This window comes from Patagioenas fasciata, chromosome 4 (assembly GCF_037038585.1).
Source record: "Patagioenas fasciata isolate bPatFas1 chromosome 4, bPatFas1.hap1, whole genome shotgun sequence".
Classification (NCBI taxonomy): domain Eukaryota; kingdom Metazoa; phylum Chordata; class Aves; order Columbiformes; family Columbidae; genus Patagioenas; species Patagioenas fasciata.
Genome location: NC_092523.1, coordinates 20,470,634 through 20,490,882, shown reverse-complemented (window position 1 = coordinate 20,490,882; position 20,249 = coordinate 20,470,634). Strand labels below are relative to the sequence as shown.

The 20,249-nt window shown below is 39.0% G+C and overlaps 1 protein-coding gene across 6 annotated transcripts in view; it reads right to left on the bottom strand.

Moving 5' to 3' along the window:
- Positions 1-10,188: 10,188 nt before the first annotated feature.
- Positions 10,189-20,249, bottom strand: part of RBPJ (recombination signal binding protein for immunoglobulin kappa J region) — a 160,800-nt gene continuing 150,739 nt past the window's right edge. For all 6 annotated transcript variants that reach the window (XM_071807379.1, XM_065837053.2, XM_071807380.1 and 3 more), the window contains 3 exons: positions 16,573-16,728; positions 15,616-15,719; positions 10,189-14,851 (listed from right to left, as the gene is read on the bottom strand). In XM_071807379.1, coding sequence (XP_071663480.1) covers positions 14,536-14,851; positions 15,616-15,719; positions 16,573-16,728 — 576 coding nt within the window. In that variant the 3' untranslated portion in view covers positions 10,189-14,535. The remainder of the gene's footprint in view (positions 14,852-15,615; positions 15,720-16,572; positions 16,729-20,249) is intronic.

Here is a 20,249-nt window from a genome sequence, read left to right as displayed (position 1 = left end):
CTCGCCCGGCCCGCCCGTTCGATCAAAGAGCTTATGCCGGCGTCTGGATTCGTCGAATTTGCTACCACCACATTTGGTAGCAGAGGATGGTTCGTTAGCAAAGCACAACGCTCCGGATCTACAAATGGTAGCAGAAGGATGGATCGTTAGCAAAGCATAACGCTCCGGATCGAAATTACTGCGGTAAGCAGCGTTCATAAAAACGGAGCCAAGCCGGGGTGTGGGATAGTGTGCTTAGTCCGATATCAAAAGACGGGCACCTGTCGAGCTGGCCACTCGCATCCTACGTTAAGACCGCGCTGATAAGATAATGGATATTGAAACAGCCGCGGCACTGCTGACGACTATTCTCTCTAAGAGAGGTATTGAATCGTCACAGGAAAAGCTAATCACATTGATTTTTTTAGCTCAGAAGTGGGGACACTTTGGAGAAGTTCCACTTTTGTTTTCCCCAACAGAATGGAGATCAGTGGGGGACACTATGTGGGACAAAACTATCAGAGGGGAAGAAGAGAAAGAAATTAAATCTGTGAGAGAATTGTGGAAAACCGTATTAGAATCATTAGAAATTATGAAATCGGAACAACGTGCCGCCCTAAGAGCCGCGGAGGCGCTTGTCCAAGAACAAACCTGGACTGATAAAACTTGTCCAAAAGAAAAGAGGGGCCTGTGGGCTACTCTGTGGGGTCTGCCTGCCGTTCGGGGTGGTCGCGGGGTCCCGGCTCAGCCAATACTTTCACAATCCGATGTGCAACGCGGATTAGAAACTGCGCGGCTCGTAAACAAAGAACCGGAAGTTTCCCCCTCCGAGTCTCTGGGGCAATGTGCCAAGAAGGCGGAAGTGCAACTAGTCGACTGTCCGGATGTGGGAGGCCCTGAGTGCCGCCCTCCTCCTACCGCTCCGCCTCTGCCCTGCCCCGAGCCGGACGCCCCCCCTCCCTCCGAGAAAAGCGTGGGGGCCCGGCCCGGACCGGCCGCGGCGCAGCCGCCGGGGCCGGGGCCGCCTCAAACTTTGCCTCCGCAAGCACCCGCGGAAGTTTTTTGTGAGCCTCCTCCTACATCATTGGGCTCACCCCAAGCAGTAGAGCAGTTACTGCAAGTCATTACCAACAAGCTTGAACAACTTAAGAGTGTCAAATGTAGAGAAAAATAAGGAACAAATTGAGTTTCAAAAACCAGCTTGCCCTTCACAAACAATGCAATCAAAGGTGCCTATAGATTCTATTGACCAGCCACAGCCCCGACGTGGCAGATGGTCAGGGGTCATCAAAGATGCCATTCTAGAAGGTGATTGGTCTCCAGCAAAATTAGCCCTACCGGTAATTCAAAATATGAACACTCAGACAGCGGTATGGGAACCACACAATTGGAAAATTTTGCAGCAAGCAAAACAAACAATCATGAACTATGGTATACGTTCAGCAGCTACCAGACACAAAGAACATCTCCAAACCTGTATCACAATCAGCGACACAACCGTGAACCAGGCTTCTTTCACCTCAACAAGCCAAGCACCGCAGGAAGCCTCGGAGTTGATGTGGAGACAGCAGTAGATATAACATTGACCAATACTGCAATTCACAGAATACCAACGAATGCTAAAGGACCTTTATTTAGACAAGATAGTCTCATTGGAGGCCTATTGATTGGCCGTTCTTCTGCTAGTATCAAAGGTCTTATAGTAATAACAGGTATAATTGATGCAGATTTCACAAGAACTGTTCAAATCCTGGCCTACACTCTGCATCCGCCAATTTTTATTCCTTCTGGGAGTAGAATAGCTCAGGTAGTAGCACTGGAAAACTGCCTACTGATGCTTCCAGGAGTTCCTCCAGCATCCTCAATAGAAAGGCGTGATAAAGGATTTGGATCGACAGGTCCTGCAGTTTGCTTCACCTCATCAATGACTCAGCGTCCCATGTTACGTGTGCAACTATTTCAGTCTGATTCTACTGTTGTTGTAGAGGTAAATGCAATGCTTGATACTGGAGCTGATGTCTCCATCATTAGTCAATTCAAATGGCCACGAAATTGGAAACTTCAAAAATCAATCTCTTCCACTGTAGCTGGAGTAGGGGGTCAAACTACTCCAAATATAAGTGTTGATCCCATTTCGATTAGTTTCCCTGAAGGTCAATGTGTTACCCTTAGGGTGTATGTAATGGAATTGCCAAGCAGCCTTGAGGCGCTTATTGGCCGTGACGTCTTGGGGCAACTTGGTGCCGTGTTAACTACTTCACCTTTTCCTTAGTGGTCACTGGAAAGCAGTTGCCCAACCCTCCATTGACCTGGTTAACAGATAGCCCAGTTTGGGTTGACCAGTGGCCATTAACAGAAGAGCGACTGCAAAAGGCACGTGAATTAGTAGAAGAGCAATTAGTTGCGGGCCATATCAAGCCTTCTACTAGTCCATGGAATACCCCAATTTTTGTAATACCAAAAAAGAGTGGAAAGTGGCGATTATTACATGACTTGCGAAAGGTAAATGATCAAATGCAAGCCATGGGTGCTTTACAACCTGGATTACCATCACCTGTAATGTTACCAGAAAATTGGCATATTCTAATTATAGATTTAAAGGATAGTTTCTTTACCATTCCTTTACATGAGCAAGATACACAGCGTTTTGCATTTACACTGCCTTCAGTAAACAAAGCGGAACCAGCTAAAAGGTATGAGTGGGTAGTGCTACCGCAAGGTATGAAAAATTCTCCTACACTGTGCCAAATGTATGTTGCATGGGCACTTCAACCTATTCGTGCATCATGGAAACAAACAATTATTTATCATTATATGGATGGTATTCTGTTCTGTCAACAAGCTGAGTTCACAGAAAGTTCCATAGTCCAAATTACCATCAAACTCAAAGAAAAGGGGTTGGTTATAGCTCCAGAGAAAGTTCAAAAGTCTGCACCTTGGAAATACCTTGGTTGGTCCATTTGTGATGCACAGATTCGTCCACAAAAAATTGAATTACATACTGATTTACAAACATTAAATGATGTCCAAAAATTGTTAGGGGACATACAATGGATTAGAAATTGCGTAGGCATTACTAACAATGATATAGCACCTCTTACTTCACTTCTAAAAGGAGGTGATCCAGCTAAGAAAATAAGCTTAGAGTCCGTGCATCTCAAATGTCTTTCTGATATTATACAAAAAGTACAGACAAATTGGTCTAGCCGAAGACTTTCTGATCGACCAATTTCCCTCCTTATTAGCAATCTAGAACATCCGTGTGCAATCATCTGCCAGTGGCAAAACAAAAACGGGGAATTCCCCATAGATGTTGCTACAGATTCTTCCTTTTGTGCCACTGTCAGATTGAAAACAGAAAATGATTTGCGATTATTAGAGTGGATTTTTCTCAGTGTCCAACCAAAATTCAGTATTCAAACGAGACCAGAAGCAATTGGAGAATTGATTCGAAAAGGAAGATCTCGAATATTAGAAATTAGCGGTCAGGAACCAGATGACATCAGTATTCCGATAAATGGAGCCGATTTAGAATGGTGGCTGAGACATTCGATGCCTATACAGAATGCATTATTAGGATTTATAGGCAAGGTACATTCACGACAACCAAAAGGTAAACTATGGCAATTCCTTAGAACAAATCAGTGGTTAGAGAGAAGCAAAGTAAAAGCAAAACCTGTTGAAGGCCTTACAGTATATACAGATGCAGGAAAACGAAGACACCAGGCAGCATGTGTCTGGCAAGAGAATAGTCAATGGAAACAGCATTTAATTGAAGGTTCAAAAGAGGATTCATTGCAGACTTTAGAGCTCACGGCAGTAATATGGGCCTTAAATAATTGGCTGAAATCTGCTTTAAATGTTGTCACAGATTCTTTGTATGTAGCAGGTGTAATACCCAGAATGGAAAATGCCCTGTTAAGACAATCGAATAATCCTCGATTAGGAAAATTGTTTGTACAATTGAGAGCTATTTTAAATCAAAGAAAAGAACCCTGTTGTGTGATTCACATCCGCAGTCATCAATGGAATCTTGGTCTAGGTGAAGGAAATCAAATTGCAGATAGTTTAGTAAGTTCAGTACAGCACATGCCTCCAACAGATAAATTCCAACAAGCGAGACAAAGTCATGAGAGCTTTCATCAGAATGCCAGAGGTCTCCAAAGACAATTCGATTTGACTTTAAATGAAGCAAGAAGTATTGTACAGGCATGTCCTCAGTGTGGAAGCCAGATGTTAGGTATAGGAATCGGTGTCAATCCTCGAGGTTTAAAAGCCTTAGAAGTATGGCAAATGGATGTGACACATGTGCCAGAATTTGGAAGACTTAAATATGTGCATGTCACAATTGATACTTTTTCAAAAATGATATGGGCTACTGCTTTACCAGGAGAAAAAGCACTACATGTATGTAAACATCTTACAGCTTGTTTTGCTGTAATGGGTGTCCCAGAAAAGATTAAGACAGACAATGGCCCTGCCTATGTTAGCCAGAAAGTTAGAACTTTTCTAATGAAATGGGGAGTGAAACACGTTACAGGTATACCTCATTCCCCAACAGGCCAAGGAATCATCGAGAGAGCACATCAAATGATTAAAGGGTATTTGAGCAAACAGAAGCAGGAAGAGTTAGATTGTCAACAGCGTTTAGCAAAGGTGTTGTTTACCTTGAATTATTTATGTCTAACTGGAGATCATGAGGAGCCTCCTGTGATCATTCATCATTATCAGATCAGACTAGGAAGGAAAAACACTTTACCGGAATTCATGGTGAGATATCGTGATCCCACCACTGGATTGTGGAAGGGACCAGTACCTGTTATTTTTAATGGTAGAGGGTATATGTGTCTCTCCACAGATCAAGGTCCATTGTGGGTTCCAAGCCGAGCAGTAAAGCCGGAGTTGAAACAAACTCAACCAAGTCAACTCCCTGCAGCAGAACCTTCGGAGGTCACAGAGTGAGGTGTAACCTTTGCATTGATTTAGCTGTGACATGTATGCGTACTATAGTTATATAAGTAGATCTTTAAACACCACTACCTCTTGAGTAAGTTTATCAACACCCAGCACATCGTTTGTTATAAGTTCAGTATCTTTAAACCAAAGTTCTTGGAATTTGTTTAATCAATCCATTGCGATATTTAAACGGCAATGGAATACCTCAGGTTTATTGCAAAGTGCACTGTTTACGTTGATTGTTGTTGTTATTTATATGTTATGTATAAGTTGTTTTTTATCACATATCAAAGAAGGATTAGAACACACAGCTAATCAATCCTGGCTTGTCCAAAAAGAAAAAAAAAAAAAAAGGAGGAATTGTGGAGAGTCTCTGGCTGTGTGCTGTGAACAAGCCAGGGCTTGATGCGGCTGTGCTACACGGAAGGATTTCCCTGAGACACCAGAGACAAAAGGAAAGTAAACAGAAGCTGCTCTGCCCTCGACCCAGGCTGCAGGAGGGGCGTTGCCGCTGCGCATGAACAGTCTGTGAACAGTGCCCTGCAGCCAATCACCATAGTGGGGGGGGATGAGTGACTGTGAGTGTAACCAATTGTAGCCTGCACTTGCCGCCTGGCCTTTTGGTATAGAGTATATAAGGCTTGGAAAAACGTGGTCTCGGGGACATTGATATTCAGTGTTGTTTAAGAGTTCATTAAAGGGTACGGATGGTAAATTCACATTGAATTAGACTCCTTACTCTCGCCCGGCCCGCCCGTTCGATCAAAGAGCTTATGCCGGCGTCTGGATTCGTCGAATTTGCTACCACCACAACACTTTTTTTTTAAATTTAAAGCTTGCTCTATGTGTCCCTGTAAAATCCATCAACCTGGTTAAGGTTAGGTGAAATCAAGATTATTTCAACTTGTCTGGCACACATGCCTCAGTTTTCCAGGTAGATATTCTGTATTTGATTTGATATTTTATACCCGACCTCTTGACTGCTTACCAATAACAGTTAATGAATTGCTAGAGAACAATACAGTGTAACTCAGCTCTGCTACAGTCCACCTGCTTATTGAAGTATTATAACTCATCTGTTATTTGATTTTACATTGTTAGGTTTTAGAATAAAAAGATTCATAAGTTCTGGCCACGAAGGCAACACCTCAGTTGGTACTTGAGAGAGGGGTTTTTGTGAGGGATCATTCCTCCTTCCAAGTCAACATCACTGTTGGGCAGTGGAAAAAAAAAAGCCCAACAAACCACTAAACCAGCATATCCTTTTGCCTTATATGACAAGTAACACACAGACTTCAATGACTGCTTCCATTACATGACCAATAAATCCCATCAGCCCTGAAATTTCCCACAGTCCGACTTAAAAACTAGCATTCACCTTTGCCGTTATCTTTCTCCTTTCATCTCATGTAATAATTTGGCAGTACTCACATTTAACTTATGGTCTAAACTCATTTTTCCCACCCCTTCCCAGGACCTGGACAAATGTTCTCTGTGTCAGGGTGTCACTGCACTGGGACTGTGATTTGCCTGCATCAGAAGAACAAAACCAGTTCAATTTGTGTTGAACGCACCATAGGAATTTGCAGAGAACACTTCACGAGCTGACCAGCATTCAAACACCATTTTTAAAAGAAAGGAACATTTTCATAGGCAGATAAATACTGAATTAATTGCAAGACAAGCTAAACATCAATATTGTTAGTGTTCACTCTAATATGACCAGCTGCAAAGAATTTTACTTGCTTGGAAGCCTATTCTGGAATTTGTTAATAACTCATCAGTAATCTGCACAGCACTGCCACAAGACATGTTCATTTGAAAAAAAATAAACCAAACTCCTACTTCATTTTGTGTTAGTTACCCCCTTTGTCAATACAAGATCTAAGACTTTTTATTGTTTTAATGGTTTCGTACGGCATTCTGCTCTGTACTACTGCAGATGGGCAGACTGTGCCACCTTGGCAACTACACTGAATCTCAATGCTGGAAGTGACTTACACAAATCAGGTTGCAACACCTATAAAATGTGAGCAGCATAAAGGGACAACAGGACCGCTCACCTTCTCCCCTCAAAGAAAAAAGCAGATGCTGTACTGGGAACTGCAGACATCTAGAGGCAAACCTGCAGTTTCCTCGTCCATGCATTGAGGTGCTTGTTTTCTCAGTTGTGCAAACAGAGAATTCCACAGAATCATGTTAATCAGTGTGAGAAATTTACAGTACTTGCTTTCAAAGGCAAAGCATAGAAACACCTTTCACTAAGACCAAGATATGAGTACATTAAAAAAAAACCAGATACACCATTTCCTAACCTAATGATTTCTTTGATGGTAAAATCTAACAATATTGCTGAATCTCTCACATTTTTTGGGAATTCCCGATTATGTTTCTTAAGGCAGTAAATTCAATCACCATGAACCCTCTATCTGCCCTTTCGCAGTTTCCACGAAGTAAAATTGTTGGCAGTAAGAGAACTGAAATGCAATTTGAAGCACACCTAACTGAGAACAAACAGAAAAAAGTACAAGAATAGGAAGAAGGCACAGTTCAAAATATTCTAGTAACAGATTACTGGGGATGAAAGGGAACAACGGAAGCTAACAAGATACAAACCAATCAACGCTGGTTTTAGGGTTTTTTGTGTGCGTGCATATGGTGATGCATGAGACACGTTTTTGCAGGTAAATAAACACTTAGAGTTCCTACTGGACTACACTCTGCAACTATATGCATGAACACAAGTGCCACACAAAGTTGTTTTGGACAGAGATGAAAAAAAAGCTTGCTGTCACATTTGGCATGTGTAATGAACACACACACGGGCATCTCAGGATCACATTCCATTTCACAGCACAGATACCTTGGCTGGATTAGCTCTAAACAGATTACACACAATTCTGTAAGAATTGTCAAAATAAAGAAGTAACACTAGAGCAAAGTATCTCACTCAAAACAAAACAAAAGTCACTGGGCTCGAATCAGAATTAAACTCACTTGGAGATTTTAAGAACTAATTATATGTTTGTGACCAGCTGGCTAGTAAAACAAATTTAAGACAGAAAACATAGAAGCTCAGATCTATAAATACTATCTTTTCTACAATTGTTGTTCTCTAAGCAGAACTACGAAGTTCTTAAAACAATTCTGAAGATATGGTCCGGAAGGCTTCAGTTTCCATGAGGAAATCCTTCCTACTGTAAAGGACTGCCAACCGATAGCAATATGTTATAAATGTCTTAATGTATTGGCATATCAATGAACAAATCCATGCAGTTGCTATTATTTATTTGTATGTCAAAGGCCTCAAAGTCAAGTCACTCGGGAGAAGCTGACGTAGAGAGCAAGAAACAGAGGTAGGACACAGAAGTAGCGTGAGTGGCACAAGACCCTACTGTGCTGGTGAAACACATCTGTGGGGATTCGCAGAGGTGGAAATGGACAAATTTCCCAGTTAACAAACCATTAAATAGATCAAAGGTATTTTAGTTAAAAGCAGAGAAGATTTAAGGTTTTAACGAACACAGATGAGGGGGTGAAGTGACAGCAAATATAAAACAAATAATAAATGAAGACTTTCTAAATTCAGATAAAGATTCACAGGCACCTGTATATGGTTCCAAATTAGGTGTGCCTTCTTCAGATAAAGACCTGCAGGCCTGTAGAAACTTCCAGTCAACGTACCTACATACAGCTTAAAAAACAACCAACATTTCTTTCTCCCCTGCCCCACTGCACAACAGTAGAAACAGCAGAGACACGACAGCACAGTCTCAGAAGTTGTAGTTCACCTTACTTAACATCGGCTCCTCTCTCCTAAATTATGCACCAAAATTTACACATTCTGAGAAAAGCTGCAAACTAATTAAGAGTCTGGAAAAGTAGACGTAAGAAGAGAAGCAAGACTAGAATATAAAGGCAATAGCACATGGAAAAGGCAACAGCAAACTTATAACCACTCTTTTCCATACTTGAAGGAGATGCAGAACCTGAAAGGTGTCAAATTCAGACACTAGTTCTCTTCCAAGTTTGCTTCTACACAGAACCAGGAGTTCCTCAGCTTATTTCTCTTTAGCATATATAAGTAATGTTCATATTCAATACAAAAGTACTTCTAAATAAATAATATGGGCTGTAACTCTTCATGCTTTTAGCCTCACACTAAGCATGTGCCTCTGAGTTTCAGAAATAAATACCCTTTACAGACACCCTAATTGAGCACATATGGGTTCTTTCTACCTTTCTAAGCAGCACACAACTCCAATCTAAATAGGTCACAGTGAAAGGCAAACTACCTCCCAGTTTTGTAATTCAGAATATTCTGAAATGGCATATATTGCATGTAACCCTCCAAATGAATCCTGTCCTCTAGCCAAATAACTTAAGACCATTCTCCTTTTAATCCTCTACTCTGGATTTTAACAGGATTTATCATTGAGACTATATAGTTAATCAACAAGGTCTGGATGAAGAGGGCTTTCTTGTTTTGTTGGTTGTGTTTTTTTTTGGTTTTTTGTTTTTTTTTTTTTTTACATCTGTATCCCTTCATCTAAGACCAGCACCATCCCACACAGTTTCTTCCAACTATACCAACACTGAAGTTTAATGACTGTCCTCTTTGCCAAAACCTCTGATCTGATTCCTGTTCTGTTCCAGAAGAATCAGTGTTATCATTCCAGAAAGAGACTGCAAGGGGCTTTAAAATAATTTTGAAATGTAACCTGCCCATACTGTTCCTGTTTCAAACAGCAGAAGCTCTACCAGTGTTGAGTTTCTGGCTACTCTATGTGTCTTAGTAACAGTGCGATTGACCTTTGCAAAAATTTCAATAAAAATCTGTAATGCTTCCTTATAGTCAAATGATCTAATCTCTCTCTTCCCACACCTTCTTAACAACCACTTGTGGTCCCTTCCCAGCCTTATGGATAAAACAGTAGTTCTTGTGCTAGTTTAAAACAAAACTAGCAGGTTTCTGCCATTCCAAGTTCTCCTGCTGGTGCATCCACTTCCCATCTCTTCCAAGTGACTGTGTCACTTGTGCTTGCCAACTAAAAGATCACATAATTTCCAGTTGTTCTTCATGGCCCTACTAGAGTATTTTGTCAAAGTAAGAAATAGGCTGGCTTGCCACATTTCTAGTTCTAATTATTTACCAAGTGAAAGAAATACCAGACAACCTGCAACTAAGTAAAGCATGAGAACAAGTCAGGTATACTACTTACAATAATAAAGTTGCTAAACAATTAAACACAGTTCATTTTTTCTTATTTAATAAATAATATAAAAAAGTGAACCTTTTTTTTCGTTTTACATTGTTGGAAAAAACAGTTTCTTATCTAACTCCAGCAATAATACAAGCAGTAACAAAACAGATTTAGATTTTGGGGTGGACATTTCTTATCCCATTTAAGTGGAGTCCAGTGTGCAAAGCCTCACAATTACTGATGACTTTTCCACTCCTGGGGCTGGTCGTCTTCTGTGCTGTTCTGGATCCATAGATGACCTCACTGTTCATTCATCAAAAAGAAAAAAAAAAAAAAGGAAAACAAACAAACAAAACCAACAACAACCAACCAACATATTCCTTGGTTAACACTGAAAAAAATCCACAAAAACATGGCAAGTTTCAACACCTGATCAAATCATAACTACTTTTATATCATCATACAGATGTTCAATTATGTTTGTCACATCAACAGTAACATGGTATTTTATCTTTAGCCTTTTAGAAGAAAAACTAAACCAAATATTATATGCACATACACACAGAGTACACTTGACAAAAACACTTTTATGTGGTTTACATTTCACTTTTATTTAATCCTCAAAACTGCCCATATTGCAGGGTTTCTCTTGATGAAGTATGGAACTGAGCAATTAATTCTACAAAATTATGGTAAGAACTTGCTAATTTTTCTACCTTATTGCTACGAAACTTTACAGGTGCACAGTTTGTAAAAATAACCCTTTTAAGACTGAATGCATACACATGCTACAGGATGTAAAAAAAAAAAAAGACATTAGCATAGCACCTCCAGATGGGGCAAATGCAGTGCTGAATACAGACAGAATGCTTATAAAGTGAGAACTGCTCATTTATTTTACAGCTTCTAAAAGCGAAGAAATTTTTCAGTCCTAAAAGGGTTAAGTAGAAACCCTAATATACTTATTTTTCTAACAAAGCTGCCACTCAATCCCACAGTACAGTGCTTGAAAACAAAGTCAAAAGTCTGGCACAGGAAAGTATACACATTTGTTCAGTACTCATAAACACAGCTACTTTTGAAAGAAAGTAAATAATATGGTTAATAATTGAAGAGTGTCTTAGTTTCGAGATGGACAATTCTATGGAGTAATTCTATCTACTAGTGGGTAGTTTACTTCCAATAGATAATTTGTCTCACTGGCAATAATATTTTCTGTATGAGGAATTCACTGATCTATGTCTTGAGTTCATGTCTTTCCAGGTAACCATTCTGATCTCATAAGTCTGTGCAATGAAAAGCATCACAGGATACCATTATTAACACAGTCGTGGGATGCCCGCAGGACAAATAATTAGGAAAAACATCAGCAGCAGACGATTAAAGACTACGCTAGTGTTGAATTCTGAAATGCAGTTCCAAACAAAAGAAGACAAGAAAAGGCAAAGCTAAATCTGAGCACTTAATTGGCTTTTTCCTCCTATAGTTGGAACTACAACAACATTCTGAACACAGACTCAATTTCTATGTATATAGAATTAACAGCAGACTTAACAGCTAGACTTGAGCAGTTATAATAGTTTCATATTGAAACATTCTAAAAGTAGTTTTACCAAAATCTTGAGATATTGTTAATATTATGAAAATTGATTAACAGCTCACAAGGCCAATAAATGTAACAATATCACCCCACAGGAATAAGTTCAGGAAGATAACATATCGAAACAACTGGACATCTCAGCAACAGCAAGGATCTGGAAGACCATTTCTGTACTACAGAATAACTACTGGCAACAATGGACCCACAAGCCCAAGGGAAAAAAGGGGTTTTAAATGGTCTTGTAAGCAGAACGTACTAGTTTGTTTTTCACCCACGTGGCTGTAGTGTGTAGAACAGCAGAAATTAGGCTAAGTCATTAGGTTTTTTACAAGTCAAGGAATATTATATCTACTGGGCAAAATTATTGCAAGAAACTGAATATAAAAAGTATTGCATTTATATGTAAAAATTTTAAAATAATGAGTATAAAAGCAGGTGTCAAGTTCTGAAAAGCTGTTTCAAATAGTCTTTAAAGGCTAAAAGGCTTGTCATGGTTTGCCTACTGTGTGTATATCATGGTTTGCTCTTTACACTCTAAATCTGATATATATCTATATATTGCTTATTTGAATTCTCAGTCTAATCAGTGATGAAAACAAAACCACAGTGAAATGATTGCTGCCACAACACAATTACAATGAAATTTTATAGCACATAAAAAGGTAAACAGATTTGCAAGTAAATGCCAGTAAACAGTTTTAAATGGAGATAAGGCCACAATGAATTCTGCCCTTGGTCACTGAATGGAGATGAGGTGAGGCAGTATTCACTAGTGCTAAGAACCAGCATTGCAACTATGTCACAGGAATAAATTTTGTAATGCAGAAGAGCAAATATGAAGGCCTGTGGTAGAATACAAGCACGTTTTAGGACAGTGGCACTGATTTCACTATTAGCTAAATACGCTTTACAACCAATTTCTTCCTTTAACCACACTGTTTTCACACACACAACAGAGCACTAGAGCAAACAAGTAGAATGGAGCGTCAGAGGACACAAATATAGTGCAGAGACAATTCTTTAAAATTGTGGTGGGTGCTGAAACTGGAATAAGCGGTCAGAAATAAAAACCCTATGAAAATGGTCAACAGATAAGCTCGTAAGAAGTGCACTGGAGGAAGCCACAGGTTCACAAACAGCAGTTGTGGCTCTTGCTTCAGGGTATAGAAAATGCTGAACACACCATAAAATTTGTGTTTTGGCTTTTAAAGAAGATGATCACACTATCAGAACTTGTCCTATGAGTCTATGCCTAGTTCTGTGACTACAAATAAACTACTGGGGTATAGTTTCAAATACAAATGAAGCAGGAAGGTCTGCAAGGGGGGACAAAACATGGAAAAGACAAGATGAAAAAACAAATGCAACAACCAAAGTCGAAGTGCAAATCAGCCTTGAATTTACGATGGAGAGAAGACTTGAATGTTGCACAAGCTGCTGGCAGGGCAAGAGAAACCCACAGGAAAAAAGGATGGGAGGAGCTGACATCTTCATAGTGCTTTTATGATTTTCTATTTGCCCATTTCTAAGTAACAAAATTTATTTCTAGTTATTACGGTATGATCACTTCACAATGAAAGCACGTTCTCAATACAAGTGTTAACATCAAAGTCTGGCTTAATTTACCCAACAGTATGAAGAAAAACATGCTTGTTGTGATTCTCAAGTGACGAAGGGCATCACCTACCAATCCCGTTTGTAGCACATACTTATCATGGTATTTTAATTACATGCCAACAAGACAGAAGACATGCTGCCAAATGAAGTTCTTGGGAACATTCCACTTTCAAAATAAAACATTTAACTTACACTTAATACAAATTATGTACAAGATTAGAAAAACCTGAACAGATCCTGAAACATTTTTTGATGCAATATGACTGAGCAAGGAAGAGAGGGAGTAACCCAGTAACAACCTTTCAAAAACACCAATGTATGTGACATGAACAATCATTAAGACGACTGCTGAGATGCCACTTAAAAAAAAACCACTCGTGTAATGTTAGAACCTCATGAATTATCACTATAAATACATATTTAAAAAAGGAAAACAGAAATAACTATTAACAATGACTGAAAACAGAGCACTAAAGTTAACATACATTGCATGTATTGCAGGCAAGGCAGAGGCATTTTTTTAAAGCTTTTGCACAGACTTCATATAATCTTAAAAAAAATATGCTGGCCTTTACAAGGTTCTACTTGCTGAAATAAAAACAATTTCAGTTCATAAAAAGTCACAAGACTTCAGTTTAAAAAAAGGAACAGTTCCAGCCACAGACCAAAAATATATATATTTTTTTAAAACTGGAAGAGTATGGTAATTAGATTATACAAGTATGGTCAGGCTTGGAACCTGAATATACTTCAGAGCAAAAGCTCAGAGGAAAAAAAAATATAAACTATTTGGTAACAAAAGTGTACTATATGTTGTGATACAAAAAAGGTATGGTGAAAATGTACCTTTTATACTAAAGCTTATACAAGTTTCTTGGTCCATAAAAACTATGTTGTGTTCATGTTTTCTAGTTTGCCCAACATGTATCCCAGCCACATTTTTTGTTTCTTGCCCATTAAAAAAAACAGCTGAAAAATAGATTTTCAATAAAGTTCTTATGTTTCGGATTTTTTTTTTTTATTGTGGCTTCTATATTTAAGATCAGCACTTGCAGGTAACAAGGTTCAAATAATATCACCTAAAATTGAAAGGTGTTTTCCCATGAAACCACAAAAATTGTTCAGTTCTCTTGAATGTAGCACTTAAAAGTCAGTTAAAGTCCATACAAACAACAGTAGTTAGGAAACTACAGTCGCTGTAGATGATGTGACATTGGTTGGGTTTGTGCTGACGTTTGTGTAACTTCCCTCGCTGTTTGCGTTTGTTTCGCTGGAAGCCATGAGGCTTGAGTTGGCTCTGAGGATTGCTCCAGCAGCGCTGCAGTGTGGTCGTGGCCCTGGTTCCGGTGTGTATGTAAAGGTAAGGCTGGTGGAGTAAATTATGCCATCGTTACGGACCAAAGTTACTGGCACCTGGACTGGCTGACGGACCCACCTCCAACCCTCTCGAAATGCAGAAATGTCAGGAACAACACATAGCATGCTCTCTGCGCATCTGAAAAAGAGAGAGTCAACTGAGCATAAAAAACTAAAGCTTAAATGTAACAGAACAAAATAGTTCAGTTGGAAGGGACTTAAAAAAAATCACCTAGTTCAATAGCCTGACCAGAAGTTAAAGCATGTTATCAAAGCCATTGTCCAAATGCCTTGTAAACACTGACAGGCTTGGGGCATTGACCATCTCTCTGGGAAGCCTGTTCCAGTCTCTGACCACCCTCCCAGTAAAGAAATGCTTCCTAATGTCCAGGTTGAACCATTTCCACACATCCTGGTACATGATACCAAACAGAAGAACTCAGCACCTCCGTCTCCACTTCCCCTCTTCAAGAAGCTGTAGAGGGCAATGAGGTCAACCTTCAGCCTTCTTTTCTCCAAACCAGACAAACCCGAAGTCCTCAGCTGCTCCTCACAGGACATGCCTTCCAGCCCTCACCAGCTTTGCTGGCCCTTCTCTGGGTGCAGTCAAGTGCCTTTACATCCTTCTTAAATTGTGGGGCCCAGAACTGCACACAGTACTCGAGGTGAGGTTGCACCAATGCTATACGCAGTGGGATAACCACCTCCTTTGACCAGAGGGATGTAGGTTGCCCTCCTGGCTGCAGGGCAAGCTGCTGACTCATACTGAGCTCTGTCAACCAGCACCCCAGATCCCTTTCTGCAGGGTAGGAAGTACATGCTTGAGTGTATACACATGAGGACACGCTCTTTAGAACGTCCAGTAAAATGTCATCACCATAAAAATAGCAGGAAATACTGTACCTGTACATGGTTTCAGCTTCCACATCCCCAAACCAGACACGTAAATTTGGAGTGAAGTTCTGCCCCGTAAGTTCCAACATTGCTACATCCCCGCCACCATTCAACTGGAAAGGGAGTGAATGGGAAGAAGAGGAAAATCCACAAAAAAACATGTATTAATATAAACAAACACACCCTTCTCAGGAGAAAAAAAAACACCAAAAAAACCAAAACCAAAACAAAACAAAAAAACCAACCAACCAAAAAAAAACAAAACACAAAAAAACACAACAAAACCAAAATCATACAAAACCCCCCTCCAAAAACCAAAAACACCAAAACAAAACAAAAGAACAAAACCAGAAAAATATTTGTTCACATTTGTACAAGAACTATAAACAGTGCTGTTTCAGTCAGCTGGATAAAACTGAAGCAAACACACCTACACAACTGAACTGTAAAGAAGTAACACATCTAAAAGATACTGCCAATTAATTTGGTATCCTGAAGGAACTTCTATGTTTTGATAGTTTCCACTTAAAAGTCAACAAGGCTTTGAAAACAAACAACAAAGCATCTTTCAGAGAACATGTTACAAGTGCTTCAAGTTTTTCCACAGCAGAATGCTGATTTTCTTAATAAGGTTTCAGTCTGGTCTTTGATCTATAATTAGCTGTTTTAAGAGTCAAAATCAATTTCTAAATAATGAAACCAAAGTAGAAGTCATTAAAGGATATAACTATTGTAGTATTTTAAGAAATACAATTCTTAATGTACAGAACAACATGAATATTATTGCTGTGATGGACAGGTTCATGTAATCTGAAATGTATAATAGGTAAGAAAAATTATTGCAACATAAAGTAATTTTCCTATTTATAAAGCTAGTATGAATGTTTACCCACAGTATTGCATAAAGGTACCATGAAGGTTAAATCAGTATGATAAAATAATCTCACATGAAAAAAATAAACTTACTTGAAGACTTTCTACAACAGGCACAGGTGTCACTGGAGCATGGACCGGTCCCATCCCCTCATAAAATGTGTATTCTGCTTTATCTGTGCTAATGATTGTCCAAGAAGCTCCATCATTAATCATTTCTTTATTTGGTTCTTTTGGGCATGGAGTGGCCTTAGAAAGAAGGAAATTTTAAGTCTGACCTGTAGACTTATTTGCCAAGCACAGAACTAAAGAACAATTCAGCCAGTAACAACGACTATGATTTCAATAACAGATTTCCTTACGTTTTTCCTCTAACAAAATGACCTAGAGAAACAGTCTCATACATTTCAGGAAAACTAGTAGAAAACTAAAGCTTGTGAGCATAACATAACTTTCATCTATGATACTGTCACCTCTCTAGCCTTCTGTTTATTACTGAGTTTTATTTTAGTTCACGTTTCAAAGTTTTAACGTTATTCGATAGCCATTAACCAACAAACTACAGCAACTAGAAGTAGCTACTTTGAAACAGATCTTGTTTTATTAATGCAAAGTGACAAAAACAGCTACAGACTGAAGTGGAATACTTTTCATTAGTTACGATTTACATTTGGCCAAGTTTTTTTTTATTTTTAGAGATTTCTTCACCATCCACAAAATTATGGAAAACACAAGCTCGTATTTCAGTGTTTGTCAAAAGAGATGGGAGAGAAGCTGAAATGACAACCTTGCAAATTAGTCAGAAACTTTCACCGTCTCCTTGTAAAGATTACTAAATTAGTGTACATACATATATACATAGATTAAAAAAATACACTGACAACTAGTTTTTACGGCAACAAAAGCCTCTCTGAACAAATAAATCATCTAGCAACCAATAAGGAAATTGTGTATATGTTAAATACAGTCACAGAAAAAAATGGGACTCAAAAACTCTGATTTTAATACCTAAATTCTGTTTTCTTCCTCTACGCTTTAAGTACATTCAGGTATGCAACTACAATCTTCACTCTTCAAAACTGTTGGACAAACTTCAGTTAGCACAAATCTATCAATTCAGATGAAAAGAAGATCAAAGCTGTGTTCTCATGTGGACTCTCCACCCTGATATGATCATGTAAAAAACCACTGAAAACAGCTTGTGAGGGAACTGTGCAACAAGGACAGTAACTACAGATCTTTCTAAATTACTAGCCCAACTTCAAAAGAAGAACTGTTGTATACTAATCTGATGCATGACATCTTTCACACAGGTTGACTACAATTCCTGTTAGCATGGACCGACATACTTCAACTCACGACAAATACAACCATGGATATAAAAAATTCATTAACCTATACAAGATCCTTGACTGGCTTCTTCAGATCTGCTAAACCCCTGCCACAAAGTGGAAGGCAAATGCCAGAGAATTTGTTCTGAAAGTCCCACTATGTCAAGAACCATTTCAGAAAACTCTGTCACAGAAATCCTTGAAAGACTATGATTCCTTTTCTTGAAAAGCATTCCTTGTCACTCCCAAATACAGCAGTTTGCCTCCAGACACTATTTCCCCACTCTTTCCTTCCCTCTTATGATTAAACTTTCTCAACAGGTGGCACTAGAAGATTGAAATGCCTTAACACCATGCTCAGTACCTCATGTATTGACTGGCTTCACATGGAAACCGAATGGGAAACAAACAGCATAACATTAACAGAAAAAAGACAGAATAGCCCAAGAACTAGTAAACACAACAAAGACACAGACAAAAGGAATCCAAGGAATATATTTGTATTAAAAAAAAAAAGTCAACCAAACATCACTAATCCCTCCCCTCAGAAAATACCTCAAGAAAGTTCTATACCAAAGGATGTTAAAGAAATGAAATTATAATGGATTAGAAAAAGTTGTGTGTTTGTTTTTAATAGAAAGCTGATTAGAAGAAAGCAAAAAACAAAAGGTAGAACTTAACAGTCATTCTTCTTTCAAAATGCAAAAGCCAACAGCACAATCCCCTCCCCAGTACTGGTGTTACAATCAGTTTTGGTCAACATCCTCACCAGTGTACTGGTAAAGTCAAATCTTCAAAATTCTGCATGATCCTAAATTTTTCAGGTAGTTAAGTGCTTTTTCAATATCAAAGATTTTATGTCCAGAAGGGGGAAAAAAAAGAGGAAATGAGCTTTAATTTAGATAAAAATGAAGTTTCTTAAGAAAAATTCTGAACACGTGCCCATAAAATACTGAACTTCGAACTGGTACTTATAACTCAGGATTCTGGAGTCACCACTGACGGTCTTCTGAAATCACCAGCTCGATGTGCAGTGGCATTCTCAAGTGGCAACACAATGTTGGACATAATCAGAAAAAAATATTGAGAACAAGGTATCAGGCATTATTTTGCCAGTGTAAATCCTGTTCACGTAATTCTGGAATACTGTGTGCAGTTCTGGTCTCCCCATCTAAGAAAGCCATGGTGAAAAGAGAAGGTACAGAAGGGGCAAATAAAGTCACCAAGGAGCTGCTGACCTTATGAGAAAAAATTGACTCTCGAATTGGAGAGAAGAAATGAAGATATTGATGAACAAGGTGAATGCAGAACTGTTGCTCACTAAAACCTGCAAAACTGGAGCTAGGAATCACTCACAGAAACTATTAGCTCATTCAAAACAAATAAAGCAAAGTTTATTACACAGAGGACAAGAAACCTCTTGAACTTTCTGCCATGGAATACTGCAGAAAAAGAGAGCATCAGCATATTCAAAAGAACTCAAACTGATGGACTACACACACATTTACCAAATGATACCAAGAGTCAGACATGTAGCCTTCAACAACCCTTAATATAAGAAGCGAGGGTGCTGGCAGAGTACAACTGCACTGGACCACACCAAGCATCCAGATCTGCCTCCCTCCTGTAAGCACCATCTCCTGTTGCTGCTGCTAGACATACATACGGACTATGCTCTGATCCAGTAAGGCATTATTTATGTTCCTTTTGCATTCTCCAGAATGCATGGACATCTTTAAAGAGAGATTTGGCTGGTACTTAAGCAACTGAATGTCAAATTTTCTATAAGTTCATGCTGACCTGTTGACTTTTCACAGCCTCTCAGGTCTCTATATTGGGCTATTTCCATTCACCCAAGAGAGACTTGTTACCCTAAAGTCTGGGGTATTTTGTGTGCCTGTGGTTTTTTTGGAGGGTTGTTTTGCTGTTGTGCTGGGGTATTTTGGTTGGTTGGTTGGTTTTTGTCTGTGTTCTTTTTTTTGTGTGTGTTTTCTTTTTTTTTGTGTGGGTTTTTTTGGTATGTTTTTTTTGTTTGTTTGTTTGTTTTCTCCCCACAGTGATCACAGTCTGTCTAGACTCCCACTAGAAGAACTGTATTCAACAGTAAGTGCTTAAGAGTAGGCAGGTGAAAGATGCTACGCATGTCTGTTTCTCTGATCTTGGTCTTCTGGTCCAAAGGAAATAAAAATGATATAATGAGACTTCTCTCCTGCCACTGGTAGAAAGAATTTATTTTCCATAGTGACTTCACTTACCAAAGAGTGATAATAGCCCTATGTGCAAGTTAACAGATTTTATTCAACAAGTAGAAGCAGCAGGTACCTACTCCACTAAAAGTATCCAGAATAGGGGGTTGTCCTTTTATCTAAGATCTACCCATGTGGAAAATTCTGAGCTCTTAGGAGACTGGGCTCCATGAGAGCTGCAGAAACTGAAGAG